The sequence below is a fragment of the Colletotrichum aenigma genome (genome assembly GCF_013390185.1).
Source record: "Colletotrichum aenigma strain Cg56 chromosome Unknown KSG_Cg56_contig01, whole genome shotgun sequence".
In the NCBI taxonomy this organism is placed as follows: Eukaryota; Fungi; Ascomycota; class Sordariomycetes; order Glomerellales; family Glomerellaceae; genus Colletotrichum; species Colletotrichum aenigma.
The window spans coordinates 5,717,359-5,734,429 of record NW_023500907.1 but is presented as its reverse complement, the minus strand read 5'-3'; the positions used below and the strand labels follow the sequence as shown (position 1 = coordinate 5,734,429).

General features: G+C 56.2%; 4 protein-coding genes across 4 annotated transcripts; 2 read left to right on the top strand and 2 right to left on the bottom strand.

Moving 5' to 3' along the window:
* Positions 1 to 1,365: 1,365 nt before the first annotated feature.
* CGCA056_v001511 (uncharacterized protein) lies at positions 1,366 to 2,370 on the top strand (the record flags this gene model as incomplete). Its single annotated transcript, XM_037316771.1, has 1 exon — positions 1,366 to 2,370. The coding sequence occupies one exon, from the start codon at positions 1,366 to 1,368 to the stop codon at positions 2,368 to 2,370; it is 1,005 nt and encodes a 334-aa protein (XP_037185784.1).
* Positions 2,371 to 2,650: 280 nt separating this feature from the next.
* On the bottom strand, positions 2,651 to 3,414 carry CGCA056_v001510 (uncharacterized protein; the record flags this gene model as incomplete). The annotated part of the gene is made up of 2 exons (XM_037316770.1): positions 2,651 to 3,088; positions 3,250 to 3,414. 2 exons carry the CDS (start codon positions 3,412 to 3,414, stop codon positions 2,651 to 2,653), a joined length of 603 nt encoding a protein of 200 aa, XP_037185783.1.
* A 1,199-nt stretch (positions 3,415 to 4,613) lies between these two features.
* Positions 4,614 to 7,326, bottom strand: NIP1 (Eukaryotic translation initiation factor 3 subunit C; the record flags this gene model as incomplete). The annotated part of the gene is made up of 3 exons (XM_037316769.1): positions 4,614 to 5,882; positions 5,937 to 6,919; positions 6,978 to 7,326. The coding sequence occupies 3 exons, from the start codon at positions 7,324 to 7,326 to the stop codon at positions 4,614 to 4,616; spliced, it is 2,601 nt and encodes an 866-aa protein (XP_037184870.1).
* A 945-nt stretch (positions 7,327 to 8,271) lies between these two features.
* On the top strand, positions 8,272 to 16,028 carry PRPF8 (Pre-mRNA-processing-splicing factor 8; the record flags this gene model as incomplete). Its single annotated transcript, XM_037316768.1, has 2 exons — positions 8,272 to 12,901; positions 13,549 to 16,028. The coding sequence occupies 2 exons, from the start codon at positions 8,272 to 8,274 to the stop codon at positions 16,026 to 16,028; spliced, it is 7,110 nt and encodes a 2,369-aa protein (XP_037184871.1).
* Between the last annotated feature and the right edge of the window lie 1,043 nt (positions 16,029 to 17,071).

Here is a 17,071-nt window from a genome sequence, read left to right as displayed (position 1 = left end):
AGTTGAGCCCAGTTGAGCCCAGTAAGTTTCAAACCCTCCAACTCAGCCCACTTGACAAAGTTGATATTCAACTCAATTCTGTTTGATAGAGAGGCTCTCGGGATAGAGATTGGGCTGATGGAACCTGCAGATGTAAACGTTGACAAGCTGTCAATTGAATTCGCACGGATCGGGAGCTCTTCCGACCTTGAAAAGGACAAAATCCACAATAAAAATATTTCCCAAAGTGGAGATGTTCGGCGATTAGATGGATGGATAAGATAATTATTCACGGGGGAAACGGTCAAGTCCAATCGACGACTTCCACAGTGCATGTGCAAATGCATCTTGCGCTCATTCAATTGTCGGGACGTCACCCGACAGTTATTTGTGAATGCAGCTGTATTATTTCGTTGGGCCAATCAATCTGAAGTGCTTTCCAAGCCGGTTCAGCAACCGTCAGGAACCTAAACTAGGGCGATGCAGCACGGTGAGCCTCCAACAGAAATTCCATCTGATAACGGTCTTGAATCTGGGGACCCCGCCGCGGTTGCCGAAAGTAAAAAGTACCGAGGTCACGGAAACGGTGGGAGGGTCGATTTCCCGCTGCCGCTGCATCCCATCCCATCACATCCCGTCCGCTGGCTGCACTTTTTTTAACGACTTGGGTGTAAGTACGGTCCACGGCACACGCCGCGGCACATCGGTAAAAACGGAGGGCGCCGCTGCAGCTGCGGGCTTGTAAGTTGTGTCACCTGTGCCGTCAGTGGTGTGCTCCTGCCGAAACTCTCTTCTAAACCCAGCTCTCGCCCAGCCTCCCGCGTGCATCTTTACCGACACGGCGACACCTGCTGGCTGGTCACTCCCCGTCGAAGCCCAGTCAATCGGCGGCATCCACCTCGGCGCATGAACATGGCTAATTTGAACAACGGTTGAATTCCTTTCTGCAGCAAAGCTTTGTTTTTTCTGTTCTCTGAGGTCCACCCAAAAAAAGAGCAGCTGTCTCTCCTTCTCTTTTCAACGACAGAAACTCGCACCGGCGACAACGTCTTCCCCCAGAATTGCGTCAATTTTCGGCCTCACACCGACGACCTCCACACCTTACGTCGTGTGCTTGCTCCCCAAAGCTATCGATATCCATCGAAACGTCGAACGAGAGCCCACAATCCCTCCTCGTCTTCCGATCCTCGGGCCAAAGCTTTTTTACCACCGACACCGAGCTCCAAAAGCTTTCCACAAACCCTGGAAACATCCCAGCATTGAGCTCTTTTTTTTCTTTTCTTCTCTCCTCTTTTCTCCCTCAACCTTCAATCCTCACACACACACCACCACACAGAAAGAGACAGAGAGAGGTGTCTGCCGTCGACGGCCATCACCACCGCAACCATGTCGACAGAAACAGAAACCGCAGACCAGGCGCCCGTCGTCTCCGACCTCCCCTCCGGCGACCCGATCGTCCCTCCTCCCGCGCCGGCCGCCGCATCCTCAAAACAGCCTCAACCGCGCCCGCCCCAGCTGCCCCTGCGCGTCCTCCTCGCCCTCTCGCCCTCCAACGTCGACGCCTTCGTCGCCCACCTCACCCGCTGCTTCGCGACCCCCTCTGGCATCGACGCCATCCTCTGCTTCCTCTGCTACACCTCCCGCTTCTCCGCCTCCGCCCTCGAGTCCCTCTACACCTCCTCCCTGCGCCGCTCCGCCCGCCGCCTCGTCTCCCTCGCCTTCTCCCTCCCCAAGGACGCCACCATCCTCCTCTCCACCGCGCCCCCGTCCTCCCCCGCCGCCTCCCTCGCCCAGCAGACCGCCGGCCACCTCCGCGCCCTCGCGACCCTCACCTCCGAGGCCCGCACAATCACCCGCCTCTGGGCCCTGCTGCCCATGTACCTCTGGCTGCGCCGCCTCATGAAGACGTCCTTCACCGCCAAAACCGCAGACGAGAAGGCCAAAGACGAGGCCTCCGGCGCCGCCCTCGACCGCCTCATCTCCTGGTTCCAGGTCACCGTCTGCATCCTCCTCCAGTCCCTCGAGAGCGCCTCCTACCTCGCCTCCAAGGGCGTCCTGCCCATGTCCCCCGCGCGCCAGGGCTTCGCCGCCCGCTGGAGCGTGCGCTTCTGGTCCTGCTACGTCGGCAGCGAGCTCGGCCGCCTGGCGGTCGAGTACCTGCGCCGCAGAAAGGCCCTGCGCGAGGGCAAGGTCGACGTCGCGAGCGCCGAGTACCAGGACGAGCTCGGCGTGTGGTCGCGCACCCTCGCGAGGCAGGCCGCGTGGTTCCCGCTCACGGTGCACTGGAGCATGGACAAGGGCTTCGTGCCGGAGATGGGCATCGGGCTGCTGGGGAGCATCCCTGGTATCGTGCAGATGCGGCAGCTTTGGAAGGAGACTGCGAACGCGTAAAAGGAGAAGGGGATATGATACGGAGCAAGAGAAGGTTCTTAGATGGGATATGGAAGGAAAGGTACATTACAAGAATGATAGACGAGGCCATGCGGGTATGTGGCCATGCAGTGACTTTAATTTTCTTACCATTTAGATATCATCCGCGCGGTGCCGCCAGAACACCGCCCGCCGGAAGTAAACACGAGTTCTCAGATATGTTCATGACAATTTTCTCTTCCTTCTTTCCTACCCAACACCACGCTATGCTCTTCATCTCCTCCAACACCCACGCGCTCGCTCACATGGGCATGCTCCTCACCTCCTCCATCGTCCAATACCGCCTCATATTCTCCGCGCCCAGCGTCTTGACCTCCTGGTCCAGGTGCGTCCACAGCACCTCGCCCCAGCTGTCCATCTTCTCCCGCAGCACGCCCAGCTCCAGCTCCGTCTCGCGCGCGCGGCACGCTTTTAAGTAGGCCTCGAACTGGTCCATGCCCTTGTGGATCGCCCGGTGCTGCTGCAGCAGCGCGTCCGCGTTGCGCCCCGCGCGGAACTCGGGCATGCGCCGCGCCAGCATCGGGAACACGAAGCGCTCCTCGATCCCGTGGTGCGCCGTCAGGTGCTGCGCGAACTGCAGCCCCGTGTCGATGAATTGTTTTAGGGACATGTTGCGCGGGCGCCGGCCCGAGGTCGCGGCGTCGTGGAGGATTGTCCATTGTGCGCGGAAGTGGTTGTGCTGTGTAGCGTTGTGGTCAGCGCATGTTTATGACGGGATGAGGATGTGGACTGGGAAAGTAAAGAAACTTGGTGATGGCGGGGTCGACGGTGGCGGGGCACCATGAAGCTCCAAACAAAGGGAACGGAAAGGATTTGTGCGGGTTTTCGCTTTCGACTCACAAAGTAATCCATCTTCTCCGCCATCTGGTTGTACACTCTAAACTCGGCCGGCGACAACGGGGCCAGCGCAGGCTCTGCCGGCGCAGCGGCGGGAGTCTCTTCTGCTTTTGGTGTAACAGTGGCGGCAGCCTCTTGGGGCTGTTGCTCCGCGGCGCTCGACGACATTGTGAAGTACGACTTGCGGATATCTGGAATCAAGCTAGACGGCGGCCACAATTTGCGTAGGGCAGAGCAGAGTCGTCCGGGGTTGCTGTTGTAGCCAAGGTTGGGATGACCTATGCGACGAGTATTCGACAAAATCCTCTTGGACAGGGCAGCAGCCGCTTTCATGTCTTGTTGGAGGGAAAAGTCTAAGAGAAAGAATGACAACATAAGAAGAGACGCGCCGGCCTCCAACTTTTTAACAGCGACCCGAAGAAAGACGAACCCTTACCTTTGCCCCCAGTTCGCCCACGCGGCGGGTATGCTAAGCTGTTTCCAGAAATGGTCGGTCCCTCTCGGTCAACGAAGAGCAGCCGTCAGATCGGACAATTGTCACTGCTTTGGACCCTGGAGGGGAGGGGCTGCGAGGAAGTACACCGCGCGGGTGGTAAGACCCTAGACGCGCGGGCCAAAATGTGGCGTTGGGACGAATTGGAGCGGTCAGATTTGTCACTTATGAGCTTTGCCGTATTGCACATTCACACAATCTTAGCCTTTACGATGCATTATCTTAATGTCAAAAGATAGAGATCCTATCTGTTCATCCCCAAGCTGTCCAGAATCCAGCTGTTTTTCTCCTTCTTCTACTTCCCTGCTCAATCCAAGTCTAGAAATTTTCTAATGCGCCTCGCTTGGTTGGTCAGTTCAATGTCATATTCTTACTCAGCTCTTTCAAAGCCGGGCGGGTGCGCCACACACCCACACGCCCCCCGTCTCGCGCGCGACCTCGCTCTTGGGGATTTGGGGCGAGTGTGCCGCGCGCGCGGTACGGTGTGGCTGTCCGGCTTTTCTCCGCTCTGCTCTGCTCCGCGCAGGCTTCGTACCGGCGTTGACGGAGTAGAGAAGCTCGATGCTTTTGGCGGAATGCTCTGATAACTGGTAGAGTTGGATTACAGCCGGAAAAGGCCACGTGAAGCACCACATCAGAGTCAAAAGCTCACGAACGGAACCATCATATAGTACATACGCACGTCACAGAAACACGGGTCATATACATCATGACTCTATCAGCTTCTATTCCCTGAAGCTACAAACACCTTACCAACCAGGACTCGTGATCTTTCTGAACCCCGCGGCCGGTAATTTTAATTAAAAGCAACCAACCGTAATGCAGATACAAGCGTGAGAGAGAAAAAGTTTCCCCGTTTCCCCATTTCTTCCCTTTAACCCCGGACCGCGGCACCCAACGCGCCGCCCGTGAACTGAGTACCGCCGGCCTGCCGTTGGGTGTTGCCGCCCGTCCTCGGGCCGCCGCCGCCGCCTCTCCGCGCGCCACCCCTGCCGCCGCCGCGACCTCCGCGGCCGCCCTGTCTCTCGAACGCGTTGGCCGAGCCCTGGGTGCGCTGCTCCAGTGTGCGCTCGTTGGTCTCGATGAGCGCGCTGGCCTTGTCCGACAGCGCGAGGGCCAGGCTCTGCAGGCGGCTGAGCTCGACGCCCTTACGGAAGATGACGGTCGACGTGACCTGGTCCAGGGAGGCCGCGAGCTCCTCGTGGCTGATCATCTTGCTGACGACCGCGAGGACCTTGCTGGCGTCCAGCTCGAACATGTTGCTGAGCGTCTCGACCGCCAGGGTGTCGTAGAAGGGCGCGTACGTGAAGAGGTACGTCCGCAGACCCTCCTCCTGGATCTGCTTAGAGAGCATCGTCTTGATGTCCTCCGTGTTGGGCATGAGGTCCCAGATCTTGATGCTGTGGATGAAGTTGGTCGACTTCTTCCACTCGCCGGCCGCGAGAGCCTTGGAGGCCTGCATGACGTGGTCTCTTGTGTTCTCGGGGGGTCCGGTGAAGATCTGGCGCTCGTGGTACTCGAGCATGCGGCGGTAGGTCTTGCTGATGACGCGCTTCTTGACGTCGGGGGAGGAGCCGGTCTGCGCCAGCAGGGGGATCTCGAGGAGCATGCTGCAGGTGAGATAGACGCACTCGAGCAGCTCGAGGTTGATATGCATGTGGAAGGGGAGCTGGCGCTGCTTCTCCAGCTTTTCTTGCTCTGGTGAGACTTGGTTGTATCTCTGCATCATGACGCCCTGAGCGAGCAGCTCCTTCTGGCGGCCACTGCCGCAGATCTCCTGCAGGGTGTTCTGGGCATCGTAGACGAGACCCTTGCGGAAGGCGCAGAGACCGACCTGTACGAGAGTGCGGTTGTAGAGGATCTGGGAGGTGACGTCGAAGTTGGGGATGTTCTCCTGCAAGTGGGACATGAGCATCATGTCACGAGCCTTGTAGTACTCGTCATGCAGGGCCAGGAAGTAGATCTGGCACAGCATGGCGCGGGCACGGAGAATGCCCTCAGCGTTGCTGAACAGGTAGTTGCAGAGAACGTTGACGAGGTTTCCGGCGTCCTGGGATTGGGAGCGAGGGGTGATGGTGGACTCGACGGTGTCCTTGACCGTCTTCCAGCAGTTGTCCTCAAGGATCTTGACAACCTGGGCGGGCTGTGAAATTGGGTTAGTGAATGCATGATGATGAGTTATGCTTCCTGAACATACCTTGAAGTAGACGTGCTCGAGGCGGCGAGTCACGATGCGGTTAATGCTCTCCTGGGGAATGTCGAGGTCGGCGTCCTTGCGGAGGTACTCGTAGTAGAGCTGGCCGCGGAAGACGGTGTTGTAGAGGGCGCCCTCGTCGGTCAGGCGGTCAATGTATTCGGAAGTGTGGGGGTCGATGTTTTGGAGGGAGCGGGTGAGTTCGTCGTCCAGGCGCTCGACGTAGGAGACAATGGATCCAGGGACCTTGATGTACTTCTGGCCCTTCTCCAGGACAGGGGGCTTCTCGTCGTCATCCCACTCTTCAGCGTTCTCGACAACGACGTAGTCAGTGTTAGCCTCAAGAATGTTGATGAGCAGAGTCAGCTCCTTCTCAGCGGCCTTCCAGTGCTCAAGGGGCATGTAGGAAGCGCCACCAGCACCAAGGTCGAAACGTGTTGATACCAGGGTAAGGAGAACGCGAATCTGCTGGTAGGGGGTGTTGGCAATCTCGTAGAGCTTCTCCATGATCTTGATCTGCTCTTGTCTGTCGGTGTTCTTCTTTCCGCGAGTCTCCATGATGCTGCGGAGGTGCTTGAAGATGCTCTCGGGGGTGAACTGCAGGGTGCGACCGCCCTTTCCGACGGTGGCGAAGCCCTCGTCGTCGTCGCCGGCAGGGGCATCCTCGGGGGTATCGACGAAGCGGGCAGTCTTCTTGGCCTTGGGTGCGGGCTTCTCCTCCTCCTCCTCAGACTCCATGAAGGCATCGTTGTCGGCGCGGTAGGCATCGACCTGGGTCTGGAAGTCCTTGACGATCTTCTTGATCTTTTGCTTGACGGCGTTCAATCCACGGGCGGCGGTGGCGTTCATCTTCTTGGGGGTGACCTTCTGCTTGGCGACGGCCTCGTTCATGTAATCCTCCAACTCGGCAATCGTCTTGATGTAGACCTTGGGGGTCTTGCCGGCATCCTGTAGCTTTGTGACTTGGCGGTTGAGCTTGTCGAACTCTGCATCATCACGTTAGCACGTGGTCTCCGACATCGCAAATTTCCCATCGCGTCTCACCTGTGGAAATGGAGGCCCAGTCGCCGTTCTTCTGGCCGTTCTCGATGAGCTTGATGGTGGCCTCGAGCTCCTCGATGCGCTTGTCCTTGGCACTCTTGACCTTTACGCGCTCCTCATCGTCGCTGTCTTCGCTTTCCGAAGAAGCATCACGCAAGAAACGGTTGGCGCCGGACTTCTGACCTCCCTCGCTGTCGTCGGAGTCGTCGGAGTCGTCATCGTCCTCCTCCTCCTCATCAGAGTCCTCCTGGCCCTGCTCCTCCTCTTCCTCCTCCTCCTCGGAGTAGAGCTCCTCCTCGTCAGAGGAAGAGTCAGTGGAGCTGTCGTCTCCGCCGCGGAAAAAGCGAGACATGCTGGGCTATCGCTATCGGATCGTTCGTACGACGGGTTTGGTGATGCGACTGTAAGCGCGGGGGTGGACGGGAGGTTGTTGTCGTCGATGACTTGTCACGAGCTGGGTCAACCTCGAGAGGGGCTCAAATTGTGATAAAGAAATTTGAATTTTGGTGGGGGATTTTGGGGTTTAGCGAAAGACAGCTGGCAAGCCGGGTTGCAGCTGGCAGCGGGGTGTGGGCTACTTGCGGTGACTGCAAGGGTTGGTGTGAGCGGCGGTACACCACAACGCTGGCAGGTGGCAGTGTGATGACTCCACCTCAAAAAGTTTCAGGCTCCAAGCTGTCTTTTGGTGACTGTGTGCGCCGCCGCGACGGAGATACGAGTCTGCTGGATGAGTGCACCGTGGTGGAGGGGTGACTAAGCCTGCCAGTCACTCCTGCCTCGACCCACCACCCAGTTAAAAGTCAAGCCACCAGCCCACGCCACCTTCCAGGTTTAAACTGATGGCTCCACTAATCCTGAACCTGGCCCGATACACCCCGCCGTTTTCCACCTGGCAGGTGCTTCTGCCGGACTTTAGTGTGGCCGTCGCCGCTGCAGGAGCTCGCGCTCTCACGTGAGGTAGTCGCTCCTAAACAGGCTTAGCGCAATTCTCTCTCTTCGCCCCGGGGGAGAGCTGCATACCCAAAAAATTCGCTGGCGCGGCGAGGTTCATTGTATTGATGAACTCATCAAACACCGCCTAATTTCAACACCATCGCGACACCGGTCATCGCTGTGAACTTTTGCGGGACCAGTCGATCAACTTTTTATCTGCAGGCAGCTTCGATCGGTTCCCGGAATCGAGTACAACTGCTCTGCGACACCTGAAACGACTTTCGCGTCTTGAAAGTCGCGACTGCGACTCCTCGACTTTGACGATATCACACCTACGCGAGACGAGTCTTATCATCGAGTCGAGATGTCATTCCCACCACCTCCTCCCCCCGGCTGGGGCCCTCCTCCACCGCCGCCTCCTCCGCCATCCTCATCGCTCCCTCCTCCTCCTGCCGCGCCGGCCCCCCCTCCGCCGGGTTATCGCCCCCCGACCGATCCCCAAATCGCGAAGTTCGCCCAGAAGAAGAAGGAATGGCTGCGGGATCAGCGCAACCGCTTCGGCGAGAAGCGTAAGGGCGGATTCGTCGAGACACAAAAGGCAGACATGCCGCCAGAGCATCTGCGCAAGATCGTCAAGGATATTGGCGATGTGTCGCAAAAGAAGTATACTAGTGACAAGCGCAGTTATCTGGGTGCCTTGAAGTTCATGCCGCATGCCGTCATGAAGCTGCTCGAAAACATGCCCATGCCTTGGGAGTCGGCGAGAGAAGTCAAGGTTCTGTACCATGTCAATGGATGCCTGACTCTTGTCAACGAGATCCCGAGAGTCATCGAGCCCGTCTTCTTCGCACAGTGGGCAATGATGTGGACCTTCATGAGGAAAGAAAAGGCCGACAGACAACTGTTCAAGCGCATGCGATTCCCTCCTTTTGACGACGAAGAGCCGCCCCTGTCGTGGTCCGAAAACATTGAGGATGTCGAGCCTCTCGAGCCGATTCAGATGGAACTCAACGAGGACGAAGACGCGGCCGTGTACGAATGGTTCTACGACCACCGCCCACTTCTCGATACCCCCCACGTCAACGGGCCCAGCTACAGGTCATGGAACCTCAGCTTGCAACAGATGGCTACCCTGTTCAGACTGAGTCGACCTTTGATTTCGGACGTGGTGGACAAGAACTACTTCTATCTCTTTGATCGGAAGAGCTTCCTTACCGGAAAGGCGCTCAACGTCGCGCTTCCCGGTGGTCCGCGTTTCGAGCCTTTGTACAAGGATATCGACCCCAACGACGAGGACTTTGGAGAGTTCAACGCCATTGACCGAATCATCTTCAGAAACGCAATGCGAACAGAATTCCGTGTGGCCTACCCGTACCTCTACAACTCGCTTCCTCGAAGCGTTCACTTGGCGTGGCACTCGCATCCTCAGGTTGTCTTTGAGCGATCCGATAACCCTGATCTCCCCGCCTTCCACTTCGATCGGAGGATTCATCCCATTTCTTCCCGAGCAGTCGCACCTAAGAACCTCACTGTGAGCCATGAGGATGAGATCTTTGGTCCAGACAGCAACGAAGAGCCTGAGGACGAGGCGTTTGAGCTGCCCGCTGACTTTGAGCCTTTCCTTGATGAGGAGGACTTGTCCAACGAAGACACTGCTTCGGCTATTGAGCTGTGGTGGGCTCCTTTCCCCTTCGACCGCCGCTCAGGCAAGATGGTTCGCGCTCAAGATGTCCCTCTCATCAAGCAGTGGTACCTGGAACACCCTCCGTCCGACAAGCCTCCGGTCAAGGTCCGCGTATCTTATCAGAAGCTGCTCAAGAACTTTGTTCTCAATGAGCTTCACAAGAAGAAGCCCAAGGCGCAACAGAACCAGAATCTGATGCGTAACCTGAAGCAAACGAAATTTTTCCAGCAGACCACCATTGATTGGGTGGAAGCAGGTCTCCAGGTCTGCAGGCAAGGTTTCAACATGCTTAACCTCCTCATTCACCGCAAGAACCTTACCTACCTTCATCTCGACTACAACTTTAATCTGAAGCCTGTGAAGACCCTGACCACGAAGGAGCGAAAGAAGTCTCGTTTCGGAAACGCATTCCATCTTATGCGTGAAATTCTGCGCTTGACGAAGCTCATCGTCGATGCTCAGGTACAATACCGTCTGGGCAACATTGATGCCTTCCAGCTAGCTGATGGTATCCTGTATGCCTTCAACCATGTCGGTCAGTTGACTGGTATGTACCGTTACAAGTACAAGCTCATGCACCAGATTCGTTCGTGCAAGGACTTGAAGCACTTAATTTACTACCGCTTCAACTCCGCGCCCGTTGGCAAGGGTCCCGGTTGTGGTTTCTGGGCTCCCGCCTGGAGAGTCTGGCTTTTCTTCATGCGCGGTATCATTCCTCTTCTCGAGAGATGGTTGGGTAACTTGTTGTCCCGTCAATTCGAGGGACGTCACAGCAAGGGCGTTGCTAAAACGGTCACAAAGCAGCGTGTCGAGTCGCACTTCGATCTCGAGCTGCGTGCCTCCGTCATGGCCGATTTGATGGACATGATGCCTGAGGGTATCAAGCAGAACAAGGTCAACACTGTTCTCCAGCACTTGTCTGAGGCCTGGAGATGCTGGAAGAGTAACATCCCCTGGAAGGTGCCTGGCTTGCCCGCGCCCATCGAGAACATCATTCTCCGTTACGTCAAGGCCAAGGCTGACTGGTGGATTTCTGTTGCACACTACAACCGTGAGCGTATTCGCCGCGGTGCGACCGTCGATAAGACCGTCGCCAAGAAGAACGTTGGCCGTCTCACTCGACTCTGGCTCAAGGCTGAGCAAGAGAGACAGCACAACCACATGAAGGACGGCCCGTATGTCTCTAGTGAGGAGGCCGTTGCCATTTACACGACCACGGTTCACTGGCTGGAGTCTCGCAAGTTCTCTCCAATTCCTTTCCCCTCTGTGTCATACAAGCACGACACCAAGATTCTCATCCTCGCTTTGGAGCGCTTGCGAGAGGCGTACTCAGTCAAGGGACGTCTCAACCAGAGCCAGCGTGAGGAACTGGCCCTTATCGAGCAGGCATACGACAGCCCTGGTACTACGCTGGAGCGAATCAAGCGTTTCCTGCTTACGCAGCGTGCCTTCAAGGAAGTTGGTATCGACATGAACGACAACTACAGCACCATCAATCCGGTTTACGATATCGAGCCTATCGAGAAGATCAGCGACGCCTACCTCGACCAGTACCTGTGGTACCAGGCCGATCAGCGCCACTTGTTCCCTGCCTGGATCAAGCCTTCCGACTCTGAGGTGCCGCCTCTTCTGACGTACAAGTGGGCTCAGGGTATCAACAACCTGGACAAGGTCTGGGAAACCGAGAACGGAGAGTGCAACGTTATGATTGAGACAGAATTGTCCAAGGTTTACGAGAAGATCGAGCTGACCTTGCTCAACTCGCTGCTCCGCCTGATCATGGACCATAACTTGGCAGACTACATCACGGCGAAGAACAACGTCCAATTGACGTACAAGGACATGAACCACGTCAACAGCTACGGTATGATTCGTGGTCTACAGTTCTCGGCGTTCGTGTTCCAGTACTACGGCCTTGTCCTCGACCTGCTCCTCCTCGGTCCCCAGCGCGCTAGTGAGATTGCCGGTCCGCCGCAAAGCCCTAACGACTTCCTTCAATTCCGTGACAAGGAGACTGAGACCAGGCACCCGATCCGTCTGTACACCCGTTACATTGACAAGATCTGGGTCTTCCTGCGTTTCACCGCTGACGAGTCTCGCGACCTCATTCAACGATTCCTCACCGAGCAGCCTGACCCCAACTTTGAGAACGTCATTGGTTACAAGAGCAAGAAATGCTGGCCGCGAGACTCTCGTATGCGTCTCATGAGACACGACGTCAACCTTGGCAGGGCCGTCTTCTGGGATCTCAAGAACCGCCTGCCCCGTTCCGTCACCACCATCGAATGGGACGACAGTTTCGCCAGCGTCTACAGTCGTGACAACCCGAACCTGCTGTTCTCCATGTGTGGTTTCGAAGTGCGCATTTTGCCGAAGTGCCGCAATCAAAATGACGACTTTTCAGTCAAGGACAGTGTGTGGTCTCTCGTGGACAACACCACCAAGGAGAGGACGGCGCACGCGTTCCTCCAAGTCACGGAGGAAGACATCCAAAAGTTCAACAACCGCATTCGTCAGATTCTCATGTCTTCTGGTTCAACAACATTCACGAAGATTGCCAACAAATGGAACACCGCTTTGATCGCGCTCTTCACCTACTACCGTGAGGCGGCTGTCTCCACCGTCACCCTGCTCGACACCATTGTAAAGTGCGAGACCAAGATCCAGACAAGAGTCAAGATTGGTCTGAACTCCAAGATGCCGTCACGTTTCCCTCCGGCCGTGTTCTACACCCCCAAGGAACTTGGTGGTCTGGGTATGATCTCCGGCTCCCACATCTTGATTCCCGCCAGCGACAAGCGCTGGTCCAAGCAGACCGACACAGGCGTCACTCACTACCGGGCCGGTATGACGCACGACGAGGAAACGCTCATCCCCAACATCTTCCGTTACATCATCCCTTGGGAGGCCGAGTTCATCGACTCCCAGCGCGTCTGGACGGAGTACTCTCAGAAGCGCATGGAAGCTAACCAGCAGAACCGTCGCCTCACCCTGGAGGATCTCGAGGACAGCTGGGACCGTGGTCTTCCCCGCATCAACACTCTCTTCCAGAAGGACCGCAGCACCCTCAGTTTCGACAAAGGATTCCGCGCCCGCGCCGAGTTCAAGATTTATCAGCTCATGAAGAACAACCCGTTCTGGTGGACCAGTCAGAGACACGACGGAAAGCTCTGGAACCTGAACGCTTACCGCACCGACGTCATCCAGGCCTTGGGTGGTGTTGAGACCATTCTCGAGCACACCCTCTTCAAGGCAACCGGATTTCCATCCTGGGAAGGCTTATTCTGGGAAAAAGCCAGCGGATTCGAAGGTTTGTCGAATTTTTACATCTAAAGCATCTCTCCCCTTGTTTTTGCGATTTTTCCTTGATTTTCTAGAGGTTTTTGAACATGGTGGTGATGATGCCGGCGATGTCTGGGCCGGCAGGTTGACCTGCGCACGGACCATTCGGCCGAGTGGCTCGTGCGTCCGCGCCGGGTATGCGATTGTCACTGGTGTTGTTGTCGCCGTCGCCGTCCCTTGGTGTCGTCCCTTGGCGTCGTCCCCCGGCGTTGTCCCCCGGCGTGGCCCCCCAGTGCCATCCCCTGGTGTCATATCACGGCGTCGTCGCTGTCTTCGGTCAGTGACATCGCCATCTTCGACGCCGGCCCGGGTCGGTGTCGATGCTCGCTGCCTTCGTCCACTTTCGTCGCTGCTTGGCGTCGTCCCCGACTATCGTCGCTGTCTTCAGTCAGGGACATCGCCATCTGCGGCCGGCGTTGTTTCCATCTTCGACTTGCGTAGCCGTTGTCTTCGGCTGGCAGCGTCACTATCTTTGTTGTCGTCGCCGTCGTCGCCGTCGTCCCCGGGCGTCCCCGGGCGTCCCCGGGCGTCCTCCGGCGTCGTTCTTCTCCCTCTTGCTCTCGTTAATTCGTTTCCATCACCTGTAAGAGCGTCGCTAACTTTTTATCATCACAGAGTCCATGAAGTTCAAGAAGTTGACGAACGCCCAACGGTCCGGTTTGAACCAGATTCCCAACCGTCGCTTCACCCTCTGGTGGTCACCCACGATCAACAGAGCCAACGTCTACGTCGGTTTCCAGGTGCAACTTGATCTTACTGGTATCTTCCTTCACGGCAAGATCCCCACGCTCAAGATCTCCCTCATCCAGATCTTCCGTGCCCATTTGTGGCAGAAGATTCACGAGTCTGTCGTCATGGACTTGTGCCAGGTCTTTGACCAGGAACTGGAGTCGCTTGGTATCGAGACGGTGCAGAAGGAGACCATCCATCCCAGAAAGTCGTACAAGATGAACAGCTCTTGCGCGGATATTCTGTTGTTCGCCAGCCATAAGTGGAACGTCACACGGCCTTCCCTGCTGTTCGATACGAAGGATGTCATCGAGCCGACCACAACAAACAAGTTCTGGATCGATGTTCAGCTGAGATATGGTGATTACGACTCTCACGACATCGAGAGATACACGAGAGCCAAGTACCTTGACTACACCACCGATAGTGCCAGTATCTACCCCTCCGCCACTGGTCTCATGATTGGTATTGATCTGGCCTACAACCTGTACTCTGCCTACGGCATGTACTTCCCCGGTCTGAAGGTTCTCATCCAGCAGGCCATGGCCAAGATCATGAAGGCCAACCCCGCTTTGTACGTCTTGAGAGAGCGTATTCGCAAGGGTCTGCAGCTGTACGCTTCTGAGAGCAACCAGGAGTTCCTGAATTCGCAGAACTACTCGGAGCTCTTCAGCAACCAGACACAGCTCTTCATTGACGATACCAACGTGTACCGTGTTACCATTCACAAGACCTTCGAGGGTAACTTGACGACCAAGCCCATCAACGGTGCCATCTTCATCTTCAACCCCAGAACTGGTCAGTTGTTCCTGAAGATCATTCACACCAGCGTTTGGGCGGGTCAGAAGCGTTTGGGACAGTTGGCGAAGTGGAAGACGGCAGAAGAAGTGGCGGCCCTCATTCGTTCCCTGCCTGTCGAGGAGCAGCCCAAGCAGCTCATCGTCACCCGTAAGGGTCTGCTGGATCCTCTCGAAGTCCACTTGCTCGACTTCCCGAACATTTCCATCAGAGCCTCTGAGCTCCAACTGCCTTTCCAGGCTGCGATGAAGGTCGAGAAGCTGGGAGACATGATCCTTCGTGCTACCGAGCCGCAGATGGTGCTCTTCAACCTCTACGACGAGTGGCTCAAGAGTATCTCCTCGTACACCGCCTTCTCTCGTCTTATCCTCATTCTGCGTGCCCTGCACGTCAACCCTGATAAGACGAAGCTCATTCTACGCCCGGACAAGACGGTCATCACCCAGGACCACCACATCTGGCCTACGCTGTCCGACGAGGACTGGATCAAGGTTGAAACCCAACTTCGTGATCTCATCCTCAACGACTACGGAAAGAAGAACAACGTGAACGTTTCTAGCTTGACTAGCAGTGAAGTCCGTGATATCATCCTCGGTATGGAGATTTCTGCGCCGTCAATGCAACGCCAGCAAGCCGCAGAGATCGAGAAGCAGCAGCAGGAACAGCAACAATTGACTGCCGTCACGACCAAGACCCAGAACGTACACGGCGAGGAAATCATCGTCACTACGACCTCGCAGTTCGAGCAGACTACCTTCGCGTCCAAGACGGAATGGCGCACCCGTGCAATTGCCACCTCGAACCTGCGCACGAAGGCAAACAACATCTACGTCTCGTCCGTTGATAACGACCTGGACGATGTCACCTACGTTATGCCCAACAATATCCTCAAGCGCTTCATCACCATCGCCGACCTCCGCGTCCAGGTTGCTGGATACCTCTACGGTACCCCCGCCCCTGACAACGACCAGGTCATGGAGATCAAGTGTATCGTCATGATTCCCCAGATCGGCGGTCTGCGCAACGTCCAATTACCCCAGCAGCTCCCTCAGTCCGATTTCCTCGACGGCATGAAGCCCCTCGGTGTCATCCACACAGCCTCAGGCTCCGAGCTCCCCTATATGTCCGCCGCCGACGTCACCGAGCACGCCCGTCTCATCGACGCCCACCCCGAATGGGACAAGAACAATACGGTCACCGTCAACGTCGCCTTCACCCCTGGCTCCGTCTCCCTCTCCGCGTGGGGCCTCAACCCGCAAGGCTACAAGTGGGGCGCCGAGAACAAGGACACGGGCAGCGATCAGCCGCAGGGCTTCACCACGACCATGGGCGAGAAGCGCAAGCTACTTCTCAGTCCCCGCTTCCGCGGCTTCTTCCTCGTGCCCGAGAACGGCATGTGGAACTACAGCTTCATGGGCTCCGCCTTCGCCGGCATGGAGAAGAAGCCCATCCACGTCAAGCTCGACACCCCGCTGCCGTTCTACAGCGACCAGCACCGCCCCGTGCACTTCCACAGCTTTGCTGAATTGGAGGACATCTGGGTCGACAGGCAGGATAACTTTGCCTAAGGTGGAGGCGAGCGAGACTTTTCTTTGCACTATTCACTTTCTTGTTCATTAAAGTTGACAAAAAGAAGACACGAAGGGGAAGGTGGCATGGGGGGTTTTACATGTTTTTGTATGATTAGTCTGGCATCTGGCGTTGAGAAAGGCAGCCCGTGGGGTTTTAATTAAATCCAAAGTGTACTTTTGTGAACTAAAGACATGCGTCCCAATATGAGTGATAATAATTTGTGAGACGTAGGCTATCGTTGGTAGCAGACCTGATATGGATTACTGATAATCCTTCGCATACATCCGATACGAGAATACCAGTGATCTTGGCTGATTTGCCCGTTTAGCACTTTGTTGTCTCTTGTTGTATCGATAGTTGCACCTTGCGTGCCCGGAGATCTCTCCGCTGCCTCCGCTCTTCGTGTTTGGTATCCTATTGCCTCCCATAACGCCTTTACTCATCACAATATTCAAAATTCCCAGCTTTCAGTGCCGTCGCTCCTCGTCTCCCTCTCCCCCGGTCGTCACTACCGTCCTCCAGCCTTAATGGCCGAGATGACAGACTCAACAGACAAAGCAGTCTGAACGTTTAGGACACATTTTCCCTGCTGTTTTGCCTGCTTGTTATCCGCTCAAGTACTTTACTTGCCTGGTGATTCTGTAAAAGTTGGACACAATCTGCACGTGACCATTCATTGAGTCATCTACTCTTCTTCTTCCGCTTTCCTTCGACGTCAATAATTTCCTAGGGTCTTGCCGCGTTATTCTCATCGTCTATCCGGACTTTTTACTCCATGAAGATCTCCTGCTTCTGGTAACACAGCCCAGAAAATGAGCCGCTGTTTCTTACAAAACCTCTGCCCCAGGTAAACACCCGAACACGCTTCTTTCCCCACTCGACATGACCTCTCGGTCTCTGTCCTTTACAAGTAAGCGCAACCAAAAAAAAAGGCCCAGGCTGACTTTCTCAAGTTCCATGTTGCCTCCTGCGAAGCATTGTTACAGATGGCGGTTTCCTTGGCCTTCTCCTCATGAAGGTATAGGCTCGCTGCGACTGC